The sequence below is a fragment of the Taeniopygia guttata genome, chromosome 1 (genome assembly GCF_048771995.1).
Source record: "Taeniopygia guttata chromosome 1, bTaeGut7.mat, whole genome shotgun sequence".
NCBI classification, from domain to species: Eukaryota; Metazoa; Chordata; class Aves; order Passeriformes; family Estrildidae; genus Taeniopygia; species Taeniopygia guttata.
In genome coordinates, this window is record NC_133024.1 from 100,556,932 (window position 1) to 100,574,929 (window position 17,998).

Here is a 17,998-nt window from a genome sequence, read left to right on the forward strand (position 1 = left end):
GAAAAGGACATGATGAAAGAGACTACCAAGACTGAATCTCACTGAATTGCTTCCTTATACTCTCCACTCACCTGTGCTTACTTGTCTGTCTTATCACTCGACTGCATATGCTTCAGGGCAGGAAGTTGCTAAATGTACATAATTTTGAATCACAAAACTTGCAAATCTCACAATAAATTATTAACAATAACACCAAAAGCAAATAAAAGCTTTGTAAAAAGTGGTTGCCATTATGTTCATTTTTAAAACCAGGCTTGTGGCTCTTTGCCCCCCAGCACAGAATTAAGCTCTACAAATTGGATTGCCATTAAATATCTCATTGAACATCTAGACCAGATAAATATTCATGTAAATTTTTCACTAGTAGTTATCCTGTTGTGTCTTTCATGATACCAATGCAGTAACTTTACCAGTACTATTTGAATAGCATCAGCAAAATCACCTTATATATTCAGAATTAGCCAAATTGCCACTGGTATCAGTATTGTCCACTGATAGTAAGGGTTCAGATGAGGATATCTTTCTATTGTTGCCAGCTTTTCAAACTTGCATTAGAAGCAGCTTATTTTATTTATCCAGACCATTTTCACTCCTGGAAACGAAGTGGTCTTTACTGTCTAGAACTCATGAGGATTAATGCACTGCAATCAAGTCTTCTTTACATCCTTGCAATAAAACTGCTTTTGAATAGTGCACAGCTGCCAGTGCGTGCTTGATGTATTTGCTTTGAAATTAGGTAGCTATTTCTATTGATTCCTCACACAGGTAATTTTCTGTGTGCCAGTGAAGTCTTCAGAATCCTATGCCTTTTGTCATAATTTATCAAAGCTATTAATAAATTTGTAGAAAAGTAGCTTACAATAGCTATGTCTAAGAGGGCTGGAATAAAAAGTCCTGTAAAATTTTCATGATGACAGCTGAAAATGTCACATGAATCTTCTGCTGCTTAGAAGAAACTGTATTTATTACAAATACAATCTTCAAAATAAATATTTGAGCATGATAAAAGACCTGTTAGCTACTCTCCTTCAGCTGCAGGGTGCAGTGATTACTGGTGCTTTTGCCCATACCCAAATGCTGTCAGGAGTATTTTGAAGACACTAAAAACAAAATACCTAAGGAACACAAATGTTTGACAATACAAAAATAATCTACAGTGTCAATCTCATTACCTCTTACCATTCATAATTCTAACCTTATAAACATATCTAATCATCAAAATGCACAATAATCTCCTTAACTATACAAATAAAATTACTGTATTTTGCTTTTTATTCTTTCTTTCAAAGGCGTATTTTTCTCAGACTCCATTTTTGCACAGCAAAGGTACCAGATCTATTAGTTTATTGCCTTGAAGATGAAGTTTTTACCTTCTGTTACAATTCTGACCAATATTTTCAGGGTTTTTACATTATTCACATTAAATAATTAAAGCACTACCATTTTCCCACTTGTATTTCCATTTATTAATAAATAAAACATTTCCTAGGTATTTACAAGGGTATTTGCTTCACTGAGGAAATGAAGGAAAGAAAAACCTTTTTCCAGAAATTTTTGGAATAGATGTATGTGAAGTTTCTGCTTTTCTTCAGTCTTTTAGGTATATTTTAACTAAGATATGTTTGGACTCTATCTCATAGCGTATATTTTCCAAATGATTGGCAATTATTTTTGGATATCAGTTTTTCATAATGTCATCCTTTACCCTATACCTCCCCAAATACACACCATTCTGACCTGCAAGTGGTCAGCCTCTACTGACTTTCTTCAGCACTTAAATAAACCTTTCCAGCACATTCTCCATCTGATTAGGGAGGTAACTTGTGATTCTGCAAATCTGTTCAAAATATTCTTTAGCTACTTAAAAGAAACCTCGGATATTCAAATTCTCTTATCACAGAGACCTATTGGGAAGTTCTGACCAGCTTGTGATTTGAGATCTCAACATCCATCAAAACAGTACGAACTTGAAACAGAGTCTGCTCTTTATATTAGACAGGTATTTTATGATCTTGACAAAGGGACTTTTATAACTAATTCAACTGAATAAAAGAGAGAAATCTACTATATTCTTATCCCTTTCATCTGTGGATACTGTTAAAATGGTGATATTGAATTCTGCATTTACTGATTCTACACCTTTCCACAAAATTAGGTCTTAGCATTTTAAGAGGAGCATTAGACTAACAGCTTCCTCACATGCCCACTGTCACATGTGTGTGCACCTGTACCCAGGCTCTTGTAGAAACTTCCCATTTAGCTCATTTGATCCCATTTTATCTCATTTAGCTCATCCCCTTTTGTCTTAGCACCTATCAAGTGCTATCTCATCTTTGTGCTTTTAAGATTATTGTAATGCATTTTACATTCTTATAATGAGATTTTACATTCTTATAATGAGATTTTTCTCCCATTCTTCTGTCACTCATTACTTCAGCCACTCCCACATATTCTCACCAATGCTGTTGTTTTCAAATAAAAGCAATTTCAGCATGAGTTAATATCATGAGTCTTCAATGCTCCTATGGATCTAATTGTGGAAAAACAGACTAGTCTAGTGACAGACATTTTAGGCTGGGAATCTATATAACTTTTTGGTTTTAGTGATTTCAACAGAATACATTATTTTATGATAATGCATCCGTGGTTGTAGGAAGTACAGTGACACCCATCTGTTTCCTTAGAAGTATCAATCTTCTCTCTTTGAGTCTAGATAATTGAGAAGAATAAATGTTGCCTAATGCTTTCCAGCAAAGAAAGCAAATCTTGCAAAACAATTCATTACAAATAAATTAGAAGAAAATCTGTTATCTGATAGCAAAGCAAAGCCATGATAATAATTTCTGAAGGATTCCATATGTTTCTCTTTGATGCCTCTTAGTCAGCATGGCTCACTAACTGGTCATGTAAGTGTGGTGATTTGAACTCCAAGTAACTCTCTAGAAGAAGCCATTGGTGGGCAGAAAAGTGAGGCTGACTTTGTTATTGCTGACTAAAAGAAAAATACAACAGACATCTGCTTCAGAAGATCTGGATTAAAATAAAGTTACTGTATTATGTGGTAGAGCATAAAGGAGATCTCACTGTTTTCAGAACTCTACAGCAAAGACCCTGACTCCACATAGCCTGAATTTTATTTTTTTTAACTGTGTTAAAAACAGATGAAGAAACCCCACAAGTCTGGCTTGCAACAAGGTCTGCAAAGCACAAAAGGATCTGCAAAGTGACTGCTTGTTAAACACCATTTCTCAGTGGCTCAGATCAGTTCCGACAGTGCATAAAAAGGCATCCCTAGAGAAACCCCAGGATTTTGAGCATTGAGATCCCCCACTCCCTAGAGACATGGGTTTATGTAAGTGCTCACAGACACGACATGACACAGAAAAAAAGAAGAAAGTTAAATAAAATGTCTGCAATGGCTTGATATCACTAGAGAGTAGAATGACAGGGCTAGAGAATAGAGTGTTTACTATTCCAAACCATTCTCTCTGCATGATTTGGAAAACTGATCAATGCGGTCAAATCATCAGCTTAGTTATTATAAAAGACAAATATCCTTCCACTGTGGGGGCAGAGGCAGAGGGAAGAAGAAAATGCAGAAAAGCAAGCTAATGAAATCTCACACAGGAACCTCAGTAATGGAATTGTCTTTTTATCTATGCTTGCTGATGAACACAGCTCCACCCCGAGACAGCCATCTTGGGGAATTAAATCATTCTGGTCAATATGGCATAAAGTGGACAGGAGCAACATCTTAAAAGCCATTTTCATGATCAGAAACACTGCTAAATACTCACATGAGAACATTCTAAATCAGGTAAAGCTACACAGCTCTACAAACAAGCTAAACAGAATTCAGTGGGGGCAAGTCATTAAAGGAAATTTAATGTACACTATTTTTATATTTGCAGTTTCTCTTCCTACCAAATGCCTGATTACTTTTCTTTGGTTACATGCATATTGTTCAACACAAAAAAGATGTCCTCTAGGATTGAAAATGGCTTCGTATGTGGCAAACACAGCCCCAGATAGACTTCCCAAGATTTTGGGGTTTTTTTCACCCAGTGCCAAATTGTTCAGTCAAATAACAATTTCTTATGACACATCAATTAGAGAATTAATTATTTTACTTTCATATAAGCACAAACAAAAACAGCAGTATTGTGTACATTGTTATGATTCATCTTCCTCATGGAAAATCCACAGCTTTTTCTAGTTTATAGATTTTTTTTCCCCCCCATAAATATTTATGGCCAGCAATCAAAAACTTTTAAACAAACTGTAAAGTCTTTAAACAGAAGCAGGAAATTAAGTGCCCCTTAACTGTAATCTGTTGTTTGTAACATGGTGCACAGCTCTTCTAAAGGAAAACAAACTGTTTACTCATTATCTCACTCTCTGGCTTTTGAAGATTTGGTATAAATCCTGGCACTGCTTTTTAATTTCTAATCTTGAAAAATGTTACGTAATTTTAGAAAAAAACACAGGTGTAAAACTATTTCTTTTCTGTTCTGTCATCTTTCTCTGCTTTAACAGAATATTAAGAGTGGCTAAATTTTAAATGTTTAGCTCAGTAAGTTAATTTAGGCACATTAACTCAATCTAACACAAAAATCTAATTCCCAATTCCTACAAGAAAAATAACTCATTCACCAAAGGGAGATATTCAAAGCTGTTGCTTTCCTGAATCTTCCAGTTTATTCTCTAAGGCATTGTGTTTGTTACAGGGATCAATTTACAATTTATGTTGACCTGGCAGCAAATTTGAGTACACATTGGCTGTTTTTTGCTTAGCATTCATTATCAGGGTAAGGCTCTACAAGAGGAAGGGAGATAAAGGGCTCTGAAGTCGGCAGAATGTTTCATTGTCAAACTAGCAATGGTTTAGCAACAACACTATAGGTACAAATACTAATTTTATGGCAATTAAATTATGTCAGTTTTAAAAACTGTATCACTGCTTATAGGAAAATAATATTGCTTTTACCTTACTGATAAGTGTGACAACATCACCTTCCCGGATTGTGAGTTCATCGTCGTTCTGTGCTTCATATGGAAATATCACTTTGCAATACTCCTTGTCTGAAAGGAAGAACATTCATTGTGAAAAATTATCACTTTATAACAACTGCTTATTCAAGGGTGAATAATCTTCATAAAATATTCCATTAGTGTCTCTTTGTGCTGCCTTATTTCCTTGCCATCTTTCTCTTTGTATTTCAGACCTTCATAAACAACATGAAATATTTAAAAAACTGCACACTGAAATGCATTCCTACACACATCATCCAGGGAGCCAACTCTGTAGCCCCTAGAACCAATATCTCAAATGAAATTGCTCCAGACAGCAACTTGCCACAAACTCTTTCCCTTAGAGTAAGCCCTTATCATAGTTCCACTGGTATGGCCTCCCACCAGACTGCACAAACTGGAAGCATAAGGCACACAGTAGGTCGACAAAGCTTATGTATCCCTTGTGTGCAAGAAAGCAGATATTTATGAATCTATAAAGATGGTACAACAATAAATAATACATTGATAAATGTTAATGCATTAATAACTAAACCACCTGTACACTCAGTGTAACAGTTTTAAGAATTACTCTAAGTTTCCTTGATCCTTTCTCCTTTACTGTCTATAGGCATCTCAACTTTCATCTGGAAAATACAGAAGCCAGCACTCCTACTCAGAAATCATAAAAAGCAGTTGTCATGAAAAGCAGTTACTTACATGTTGCTGTGCAACAGATGAGTATGTCAATGTGCCTTACAAATAAAAAGAGAATATGTTTTACAGCTGTTGAACTATGCATAAAAATATGCAATACTCTAAGACAGCAGGTCTAAAAGGACTAAGAAAACTACTCTACTGTTTGTAGAAGGGCATGTGATTTTGTAGAAATGTTCACCTCACTTTAAATGTCTCAGTTTTGATGACCTCTGTGTCTAGTCAACTTCCATATTCAATGCAGAGAAGTACTGGCAGGCCACAAATCAATTTGAAATAACAGGACTTATTCTTTTATACTTACTATAAAGAGAACCTGCATTATCACACTTGAGAGTATTTGAGGCTCATCCAGAGGGTCAGTTCAGCTGCCAGACACTAAGTGCCTTTTCAGACACTTGTGGGTATATAAAGCACATGCATAGTATGGCTGAACCTATGGAATTGCCAGGTCCCTCTTGTCTGACAGCTGGAGGCAATTCAAAACAAAATACCCTGGGGGTATCTCAAACAGCTCCAGATGCAAGCTACTGACTTCAGCCCCCAAGGTTTGACCTTGTGTCTAAATTTAGATTCAGGTATCTGATGTTAGAAACCAACCTGGTCAGTGCACTGAAGTCAATGGAGATCAAGTCACTAAAATGAGGAAAGCCTTGAGAGCCATTCCTGACTCCAGGAGCAAACACCTACATTTGATTGGCTGAACCATGATTTGAACTCCCTGGACAGCAGTGACAGATGTCTAGTGGGACCAGCCCCCGAAAAATCCAGATACCAAACTCAGGATTATAACCCAACTTTAGGGCTCTGACACATAAGCTCCCTCCAAACTTCCAAAGTTTAGTGAGAGGAACATCAACTGTAAAGAAGCAGCCCAGAAATGTGCATCTGAAAATCTGCTATCTGTAAGCACCATCAGCCTGAGAAATTAAAGAGTACTAGTAACTAGTAAAAGGAAAGCTCTTTTTTTCTTCAGTTCACACACTGCCACTCAGAAGCAGCATGAATTTTATGTGTCATTGGTTCAAGCAAACAAGAACTTCTTAGGCTTCACAGATTTTTTATTCTGAACACAAATGTTTGAATTTACACATGATCATTACAGTTGGTTTTCTGGCCATGCCTCATATGAGGTCTGGCTGAGATGGAGTTAATTTTCTTCACAGCAGCCCACATGGTGCTGTATTTTTGATTTGACTAAAACTGCACAGGTAATACACTGGTGTTTTGCTCTTGCCCAGCACACCTACACAGCTTTCTTTTTTTCCCTTTTTCTATGCCCCAAGTAGGCCAGGGTGAGCAAGAAGCTGGAGAGGACACAGCAGGTGACCCAAGTCGAGTAAAGGGATATTCTGTACATATGGCCTCCTGCTCAGCACTAAAAATGAGTGGGCTTTGGGGGTGCTTCCATTTCTTGGAGACTGGCTGGACATTGATCCACTGTAGGTGGTGAATGAATTGATCTACTGAATGGTGGTTGCCTTTGTATTGCCCCTTTAAATTTCTCTTTCATTTATTTATCAAACTGTCTTTATTCATTGATTTTCTCACTTTTGCTTGCTCTGCTTTCTCCCTTATGGGGAGCAATTGGATGAGTGGAGCATAGCTGCTGGGTGGGGTCCACTCACCCCACCTCCTCTGGTGCCTCTGAAGAAACAAAACTCAGATTAAGACGATGAACAAAGTTTTCAGGGAAGAGAAACGAGCTAGGGGAAAAAATCCTTTTCTCTGTTCTGAAAGCAGAGAACACTATGAAATAAACATTTGTTGACTTTTCTAAACCACTGGGCATGTGAGAACCACCAGGTCACAACTCAGATTCAGAGGATGAATGGGGTGTCTGACTGCTGCTTTACTGCATTCTGAGAAAGGGTTGGGATGTCTCCTTGTGGATTTGGCTAGGATGCTCTGCCTGCTCACTGCCTTGTCTTTGAGACAGTATAACAACATTTTATGTAGAAGCTGTAGAAAGCTGACACACAATAACTTAGGTGAATGCAAAACACCTAAGTTAGATAAATATGTAAATAACGTGTAGATAAATATGAGATTCAACACATTTTACACTTCAGTGGCATGCTACCTTAAATTATCATTGTGGGTTTTTTCCTATTCTGAGTATGCCCACCCTCTGAAAAGCAGCTGTGCTAAATAATAGATTCAGTGAATTAGCCCAGAGTTGATGTAGTTGTAATACTGCATTAAAGAAGCTGAGTGCTGCACGCTCAGGCAAGTCTCTAGTTACTGGGAACAGGCTTAGCATTTCTTTTCTGGGATACAGAACAACTGGATTCTCAGAGGTAAAAAACACCTGAGCCCAAGCAGGATGATTCCAGAACATCCATTCTCAGACACATACATTGATCCTCCATTCAATAACAGCATCAGCTGAAGATTAAGTGGAAAGCCAAGCACAAAGTACAGCTAAAAAACTGCAGCCACCACAGCATCACTCTAACAGGATGCCTGCAGTGCAGCTTCTGCTCAAGGCATGGATGAATCCCACATATTTCAGATGGCAAAGGGCTTGGGTATCCTGAGTCCTGTAACAGATAAGCCTCCCTCAGGCTTGCTATTTGAATTGTCTTTCAGGATGAAGACCCTGATAAACAAAGAGTGGAGAGAGTGCTGTGGTTTCAGCATCTGAAATATCAGTTGTTGATCAGGAAGTAAGTTCTCTCTAGCAGACAGATACACATCTTGTCCTTCTAGTTGTGATGTCAAGAACTCTGTTGCCCCATGATCTGTCCATTCTCCCAACCAAATTCTAAACTTTTTATTTTCTTTAAATAAAAAATCCAAATAACAGAAAACTAAGGAATTAAACTACAGAAAAATATAAAAAATTAACCAAACAATGATGTGGTTCATAAAGAGCCAGGAGACTGGGGGAGGCTCATGGCCCCCATGTGCTCTGAATGCTGGCACAGGAGCACAGAGTGAAGGAACAGCCACAGAAAAAGAATATGATTTATGTACAGTGGAAGTCTTGACTTCTTGAGTACAATTCAGACAGACCTATACTAAATCACTGAATCCACTGGATCATGCAACAGAGGTCTCAACATCACAGATGGGTTGGGAACAGTGTAAGCAACTGGACAAAGTCAGCTTTCAAACTTCTCCTAAGGGATAGGTAAATCAACAACATGATTTAAGCAAGCAAAAATAAAGCCAAGAGAACTCAAAACAAAGCCAACAGAACTTCATATTATTATATGAACCTTTAAAATCAGATTAATAAAAGCAGAGAGAAATCTGATAGGCTATGTCACATCAGGACTAAAATTGTCCTTACTCAGCAGGGCACAATACCACAAGACAATGTAGAAGCACTTAATGTCAACAGTCATGTTTAGATAGGAAGGAAGAAAAGATAAAAGCAAAAACTAATTTCAGACACAGCATTGTATAGACCACACTGGAATTTGCTGAATTTGGGATTTTCCTAATGAGAAAAAAAAATCCAGAAAAATACTAAATACATGCTTGGCAAATAAACTTAAGGCAAATTAAAACTTCAAACTAAGATACCAATACTCAGGATCTCTCAGCTGTAGATGATAAATTTAATTTTTACATTTGATATCCAAAGCTGGGTTTATACATCACAGTTCTTCCAGAAGCCTCTTTTTCTTCTCCTGACCTGATAAAAACATACCTGTTAATAAACCCCCAGCAGCACATATCTTGGAAACATTTAGGGAGTAGAAAAGATGATACTCATGAGCTTTTCAGTCCTGTTTTATCAATTCAGCAGTACTTTACTCTGTCAGATCACAGTCTCTCACTGCAAACTCACAGCTCCTCCCACCCATGGGCAATGGGTACTGCTCAAGTAACTGAGTGGATAGATATGATATAGATATAGATATAGATATAGATATAGATATAGATATAGATATAGATATAGATATAGATATAGATATAGATATATGGATATAGATAGAATTAAATCTTTTATGGGGGTTGTTATCATGTATGTTTGTGCAACACTGTCCCCAAGTTGACAATGTGGCCTTTTTGATAAAGTCTCAACCCCTCAATCATTGCCCCAAGAGAGAGAACGACAGCAAGGGGCAGCCTTCCTACAGAACACGGCTGCTTCATTACCCAGGCCGTTGCAAGGACAGTATTTCACTGACAGGATTCAGTGCTCAATATGTATTTACAACTGCAGGTTAAAGAGCTCATGTCAAGCTACAGACCCGCTCTGGGACTTGGGATCCTGCAGCAGCATGGCAGGTAAATTTGTATTTTGAGAGACTGGTTAAATATTATACTGTTCCAACCAGGTTTGAGCAAACTCCATTTACTGTATCAGTGAATGCTGCTTCACTTCAAAAGCGTGACTCTTCTGTTTGTTCTCCTGCCACACTCTTAGGATAAGCTGAGACCTTCAAGAAGGCAGTCCACAGACAAACATTCATTCAAGCTTAAATTTAAAAGGGGACAGTGACTCTGGACTTTGCTTTTCCTCTTAGGGCAGGATGACACAATCTCTTCCTTTTACTTCTATTGTTGCTTCTTGGTATTGTTAATTTTTGAGACTTAAACATTTCCCCATCAGTAAAGTCTAAATCATACAGCAATCAATATGCACAATAGCACTACAAAACAAGAAAACAAGCAGCATTAAGGTAGTATTCCTTGAGCTTAAACTTCCTCTCTTTGACTATCACTGATATCATTTCTGAAATGCAGTAAAATATACAAAATCTAGAGAAAAATGACATAATTATTACCAAACCCACAAACCAGACAAAAAAAAAATCCAAACACTATACTCATCAGAATTTGGTTTTACTATTAATTGCTACACTCAAGACTCATAAATAGATTGCACTAATAAATATTTTCACAAACCTTAGTAAGATGTAAACTGTCAAAACACCACCTTATTAAAAATAGAAACAGAAGTAACTGTGGTCCTATTAATACATATTCACCATGCAAAAAGATTAGTTGTTTGCTATAATCTTGGTACTCCTATGCAATAGCTTAACACAAATTTTAAATAGTGACTGGAATAATCAAATTAAATGCTGTGGTTAAGGCACTCAGTGACTTACTGCCTTTACTATTTTGTTGTCTGCTTATTTATACTCCATTAGTGCAGTCTCAGTAATCTACAATAACTCTCAGATGTTGTGGATGTTTTTGTTTTGTTGAATTTTAGAATCCAACAGAGCTACTTAAAAACTTACATATATTTTCTGCAACATATCCTATTCACCACAAGCCACTCATACTAAAAGTAAGCTATTTCATAGAAAACCATGTATCTCACCCAGAAATAGGATTGTAAACACTCACACATTAATGTGCCATCCTATCTACATGACAGAAATGAAACTGCAAGAGCAGAATACTCCTCTAAATGTAGGAACCCACAAATCTAAACCAAACTGCTCTCCCCTTTTCTCATCAAAGATGCATTCCCTCATTCATAAAAGACTAGTGATGTTTTCCCAGGATCACTCAAACCCTGTAAAGATTTGTGCCTTCATTGTGCTCTTTCTTTGAGCAAAAAGTCGTCTTTGGCCCTGAAGAGTCATCTGTTTATTCCACAAATTTTCAATTCGTTTTGAGGCAGATTTATTTTGCATATTGTTGGGTGATGCACCTTAGAGAACACACACCTCTTTTGCTTCAACTAACTCATCCCATTGCAGAGCTTAGCCCATCTTGTATGTTCCAAGAACAGATGACACATTAAGGCCTCACTGCTGATCACTGTCCCATCACATCAGAAAAGTTACAGAAAAAAGCAGACTGGAATCAAAGTGTGAGAAAAGTCAGCAACCATCACTCCTTGGTGAAGCCCCAGGGCCAGAGAGTGAAGATGCTGCTGGTACTGCTTCCTCTCTCAGTTGGCTCTTTCTCAATGCAACTGCATTGTTATTCCTTATTATCAAGGAATAACATCATCAGTCATGGAAAGAAATTAGGAAAATTAAAAACTAGATTATTCCTCTCCCAATATAACCTCTGTCTTGCTTGCAGCATTCATCTCCAAGAGTTATCCCAAAGGAATCTAAACCATGTATCTAACCATAAATAAGTCATGTAAGTAACCATAACTAAACCATAACTTAGTCTATGGATCTTTTTTCTTGCTACTTCCTTGGAGAATGGCACAGTGTCTGTTTTGTTCAGCAGTTAAAGACCCCAAGAAAGACTGGGACATTTTCATCACAGGCAAAGTGAAAGTACTTGAGGTCCAAGGTGGAATGATACTTCCATGCTGAACACAGCAATTGGAACATTCAGCATTTTTCTGAGACTGCAAACTTCCTTGGACTGAATCCTTTATCAAGCTTGTTTGTGGTAAAAAGTAAAAATTGAATTTTTGAGAAATGACAAATACTAGACAGATTATAATCCTATAATCTGTATATATAGCCATAATCTGATCATACTCCTAATTTCTGACTATCAAGCATTAACTTTATTATGAAGACATTATTTCTCTGCCTATAGTAAACACCAAAACAGACTGAAGCATGTTTCATTTGCAGTAAAGGTTTTTCAATTTAAGTGAAGGATAACTTCAGCTGAATGAAATGTGTCTTCAATGATGTCATTTGAGGCTAAGAGAATTATATATAATTACATTACATCAGACCTTCCTATAGATGTGCTTCTCTTTCCCAAGCATGAACAGAGATGCCAAGAATTCTACTGAGGCCCCAGAGATTCCAGGAAAGATAAAATAATAAATAATGCTATTTAGTTAAAATTCAACAATATACGGTACAAAATAGTAGCCCACCTTTCTCACCAACTCTGACAAAATGGATGTTGAATGAAGACAGCAACAGAATAAAGACTTTTCTGGCCAAAAAGATGTGTCCACGGGAAATAACAAAGAGGTGAAAGAATGACTATCCAGAGCCCAAAAGTGTTGATGGAAAAGTGTCTCTGTCAGCCAGAGCTCACTGCATCACAGTAGAAGATACAGTTTTCTAACCATTGGTCAGAAGGTTTCCAACTAGGTTTATAAATGGGAAAGTTTGAACCTCCCATACCCTGGGATGGGATTTAGTGAGTAGCTGTCAGAAGTATGAGCTGATGTGGAAAGGAGCAGCCTGGCTTCCCATACAAGGGTTTATGCTGCAGGTGGGAAAGCCCCTGGAGCACCCCTCCCGATGGCACCTGCACTCAGGTCAGCTTGAACTGCTCAGCCTGCAGGTTGGCAAAGGTAATATCAAAACACCTTCAGGAGGCCTCTTCTGCATTAACAGTTCACACATTTCTCAGTATTTCAAGTTTTCACTTCCTCAGGACAATTGAATTCTTGCAGTATTTCCCATTAGAGCCTGCTGGCGGCAGGCACAAGATAAGAGGATGTAGCAAGTCAATGACTGTGGTGGAGCTAACTGACAATAACTCACAAAAAGCTCTTTTAAGCTGCTTTTGCAACTTTGAGCTGAAAACCTGTACAAACCAGTTTGTAACCACACACTTTCCTCAGACAGACCCTGCTCTGCTGATCCAGATGCTTTCCTTCATATGTCTGTATCTGTTTCAGTTCTGAGACAAAATGCTATCTGCTAACTATCAAAAAGGATAAACACATCAGGAAAGATGGACTGTGCAATATTTTTAAAAAATCAGCTCTGTTATATTCAGCTTCTTTTCTAAGGTATGACTATATTATCTTCCCTCTTACACTTTTCCACCAGAATCTGTAATATTTATTTGTAACTCTATATAAACAAAATCAAGATGGGGATTATATATTTATGTCATTTGGTAAGCTAGTTACATATGCCTCCTTAGAACAGCATAGAGACACACCTGAAAGATTTAATCATTACTTTTTCATTGCTAATCACTGAAATGATACAAAAAAGAACTGAAGTTCAGAGAATAGTTTGGATTGGAAAGAAACTTTAGGATCATCTAGTCCCAGTGCCACCTGCCATGGGCAGGGACACCTTTCACTATCCCAGGCTGCTCAGAGCCCCATCCAGCCTGCCCTTGAGCACTGCCAGGGATGGGGCAACCACAGCTTCTCTGGGAACCTGTGCCAGTGCCTCACTATGCTCACAGTAAGAAATTTCTAACATCTGATCTAAACCTGCCCTCTCTCAGTTCAAAGCCACTTCTCCTTGTCCTGTCACTACATTCTCTTGTAAAAATTCACTCTCCAGCTCTCTTGTAGGTCCCCCTGAGGTAGTGGAAGGCTGCTGGAAGGTCTCCCTGGAGCCTTCTCTTTGATTTCCTATACAAACTATACCATGCATACAGTTTTATTTCTGCTACATAAAGAAATAAAAATAAAATAATTAATTTTTTTTTTTTAAGAGGAAAAAGGCAAGGGCATTTACAATGAGAGAAATTTTTCTATGACCTATCTACAAGTTACAGCCTGAAATTGGATCTTATTCAACTCTTATTAATTCCAAAGTATCCTCAAGGCTGAAAGTTGATCACATAATTTAACTTGATTTTTGGTGGCAGAAAACTTGAGGTAGGGTCACAAGAGCAACAACAATTCAGAGGAATCTGTGAAACAAAACATTTTGTCTAGGTAGCACCTACTCAAAGTTTATCCTAAATATATCTACCTGCATCCTGGCCTTTTTACACACAGGACACTCTTTTAAGCAAAACTAAAGAAAAGCATTCAGCTTGCTTTTAATAGCACAAAGTGCAAAAAAGAAAAACCTATGAAACCTACTTTTTGTTCTGCTGTCCACTTCTATTTTTGTTGGCTCCTGAGTTGCTGTGGCTGGAGGTAATTTCTTCCCAACACTCTGAAAAAAAATAATTATTCTTCTTTAAAATTTGCAGGTTCAGTAAAAGTTGGACAACATAAAAAATAGTAATGGAAATACAAAATATAGGAGTAGAAAAGGGACAGTAAAGAAAAAGAGGCAAATTATAAGCTATACTTATGTTTGTTACTGGGGATTGACTTTTTTTAAAATTATAAAGAATTAATAAAAATGTGATTCTTTAATTTCCCTTTGCTAATGTGTCTAACATTTTTAAATGACAACCCCTTACACCTCCCTGAGTTTCAGGGAGGACTCACAGAAGTTTCACAGGCATACTGAATATTAAGCAATCGATGAAATGACTTAGGGAAAGGTGTTATTCAACACCAAAAGCAAAGCTGAAAGAAAGAGCAGAAAGGAACCCACTTGACTTCTGTTCATACAAGAAGTATTAATTTCAGTCAGTCTAGACTGAGTGTGATCTTTATATTGACAATATCTCTTTCTTATTTTATTGTTTTTTATGTCTTTTTAGCAAAAGTAACTAATTTACAGTGAACTACTATAATAAGCAATAACCTCCCTCAGCAAAGCTGAAACAGTAAACTGTCCCCACCAAAAAAAATAGAATAAAATCAGTGATATTCATCTTTATGTATCTTCTTCTATTATTACATGCATGCTATCCCCTCTCTCTCTCAGCTTGTCTCCTATGAAGAAAGTTTTCTATCTTTAAAATCCTAGCACTGTGTGGATGAGAAGAGCCTAATTGTTTCTGAAAAGCCCTAGCTACCATTCCCTGCAAGGTCTGCACAAAGAGCACAAAGCTCCTCCATGCTTTCATGACCTCCTGAGTAAAAGCTTAGAGACCAGAGTGCCGAGTTCTAGCCTTGGAAGTACTGAGTACCATAAGAAAACACTGGTCAATATAAGAAGCAATAGGAGTAGAGCTCTTTGAGTAGCTGAACAATTCCAAGGTGTATAAAGAATACTGAGAGCTCCAGGTTAATAATATGCAATAATGTGTCAAAATGTATCTATGGAAAGGACTCAAATACACACAGGGATTTCAGGCTGGTAAAAAGAGCACACAGGGAGGAAAGATAGTTCTGAGAGCTGTGCACAAGACAGCCATCAAATCCATGCTGGCAGCAATGCAGACTACAAATGGCAATACCCAAAAGCATCCCTTGAAATTTAATTTGCAGGTGAAAGAAGAAACACCTGACCTTCTGATGAGCTTATAACTCTACTCAAAATCCAGAGTTTGTGAACTGCTAAGGAAGAGAAATAAACAATAAAAGTCTAGAGAACCTCCCAGATTCTTTTCTGAGGTGGAAATGAAAGATAAGCTCTAGCTGAACCAGTGATTAGGGAGGTAACAAAAAAACAGGAGATGACAGATATCTGCAAATCAAGAGAGGGCAAAACTAAGAAAAGTTCATGACCTGGTTGTGCTGGAGAAGTTTAAAGTCAAGAAGGATGATGATAAATCTGAGATCTATCTGCAAAGCAGTGAAAATTGTACTAGAAGAGGTATAATGAAGAATTTGAAGCTACCAGGCATCTGTAAATACACAGATAAAAGCACAGAATGCCTTCAAGATGAAAGCAAGACTGGGAAGGCAGCTTCTGATTCAGAGCCAAACAGGGCAGTTCAAGATAGCTGCATGTCAAAGTACATGCTCAGTCATGATCAAACCTTTATTCACATTTCCACTTCATGAAATTGTTTAGGAACATGACAAAAACAGATACTCTAAACTGCACTGCAATAAAGACATGCTCACTAAAGGAATATGAAAACCTTTTAAATTAAGGGAGGTTTTGTTATTTTAAAGATCTAATTATTATGCAAGACCAATTAATTAAAGGAAATATTTTAGTAATTGCTTTACTATACACAAATCATTGATTTTATGCCACAAAACCAAACACCATATAAAACCACAACAGGCTAAAATTTAACAAGCTACAGATCACAACAAAAGAATCATGGGCAAAAAGGAAGATATGTGTGCATCCTAGTGAAAAATACATTATGCAAAGTAATTTCCTAATATACAGAAGCAGATGCAAGAGCAATCCTTGAAAACATTATTTCATCTATTCATTCAGAACAAATGCCTGTGCAGGTGATAAATCAGTATTGGGAACCAACTTGTGAACAGAAAAGGGAATATTATTCAAACAAGGCTGTTCTTTTATTAGAAGCTTAAGGAGGAAGAATTCAAATAATTTTTATGGGGGTTGCATAGGACCCACTCCAGTGAGAAGGGATACCTGAATGTGTTGTGGAACAGGGAGAGGAGAAGACAAGTGGAACTGATATTCTTTAATTGTGAGGGGACTACACTCTGGGATTTCTAGGGATGAAACAAGCATCACTGACAGGAAAAAGGAAAAAAAATTGATTATTCATGTAAATCTGGTTTCAGGTGGACCTCAATTGCCAAGGTGTTTTAATTGTCCTGTTAAGTGGTCCTAAAGGAGGTGGGGTTTAAAAATTATTATTTATTTATTTTCCAATTGGTCTACATTTGCATGGAAAATGTGTCACCACTTTCTAAAAACACCTACATGAAACTTAATAGAGTACTTTTTGTTCATTAGGAAATACCCAAGATAAATTTTCCTCACTCTAAGAGATACTGAATCCTCTGTGATCTGGCAAATCTGATGGTTCTGCTATAAACAGGCTAAAAGCTCAAGTATAGCTAAGATTTGGAGACCCAGAACAAGCATATCAAAGCCACCAATTTTTCTGACAAGAAAACAAAAATGTGAGACGGTGACATCTCCCATATAAGCTAGAAACTTGCCTGCTCTCTCTGCAGCTGGTCTATGTCTCATACTCCCATACAGGTCAAATATCTACCACATTTTGAAGTGGTAAGGAGAACAAAGGAAGCCCAACTTGAAATCTTGGTGATCCAATACACATCTGCATGACACAGACTTTTCAAAAACAGTTACTACAGGATATTTTGTTGTCTTCTTCAGTTAAAGGCCCAGTGCAATTTATCAAAACCTTCACTTCTAAAAAAAGGAAACATGGGAGCAAAGAACACCCAATATGTTGAACTGAAGATTTCAGCATAATTCTTTTTCCTCCTTTGTTCTTCCTTTACATAAGAAGACAGTCCAGGCCCTTCTAGACACATTGATCTGTGCTACAAAGTACTGATATCCAACTCCAGCTTTGCTGTTAGTCTTTTACCTGATTAATTCTTACTTGTCAGGCTCAGGAAGCAAGCACATTTTACCCCTTTGGGACACCAGCACAAAACAAGACTTAGAACTTGAAGGACTTTTTTGGAATTTAGACATTCCAAGTCCAAGAACAGGATCCTCAACCCTGTCAGCAATCCCTGACATTTCCCAGCATAAACTGTCTCACTTCATTTACCTAAATCTATCATGTTGTCAATAATGTTTGCAATTAAATGTCAAATGAAGCACAAACCAGAATGCCCATAATGGCATCTCCCAGCAGTGGCCTAAATACCAGGCTGCAAAGACAAGTTCTGCATTTTCTCTCT

General features: G+C 37.3%; 1 protein-coding gene across 10 annotated transcripts in view; it reads right to left on the reverse strand.

Moving 5' to 3' along the window:
- Window positions 1-17,998, reverse strand: part of SH3KBP1 (SH3 domain containing kinase binding protein 1) — a 210,863-nt gene that overhangs the window by 46,447 nt on the left and 146,418 nt on the right. For all 10 annotated transcript variants that reach the window (XR_005981493.2, XR_012057801.1, XR_012057802.1 and 7 more), the window contains 2 exons: window positions 14,417-14,492; window positions 4,988-5,082 (listed from right to left, as the gene is read on the reverse strand). Coding sequence is in view for 4 of the 10 variants with exons in the window: in XM_072934443.1 (XP_072790544.1) it covers window positions 4,988-5,082; window positions 14,417-14,492 (171 nt within the window). In the remaining 6 variants the exon portion in view is untranslated. The remainder of the gene's footprint in view (window positions 1-4,987; window positions 5,083-14,416; window positions 14,493-17,998) is intronic.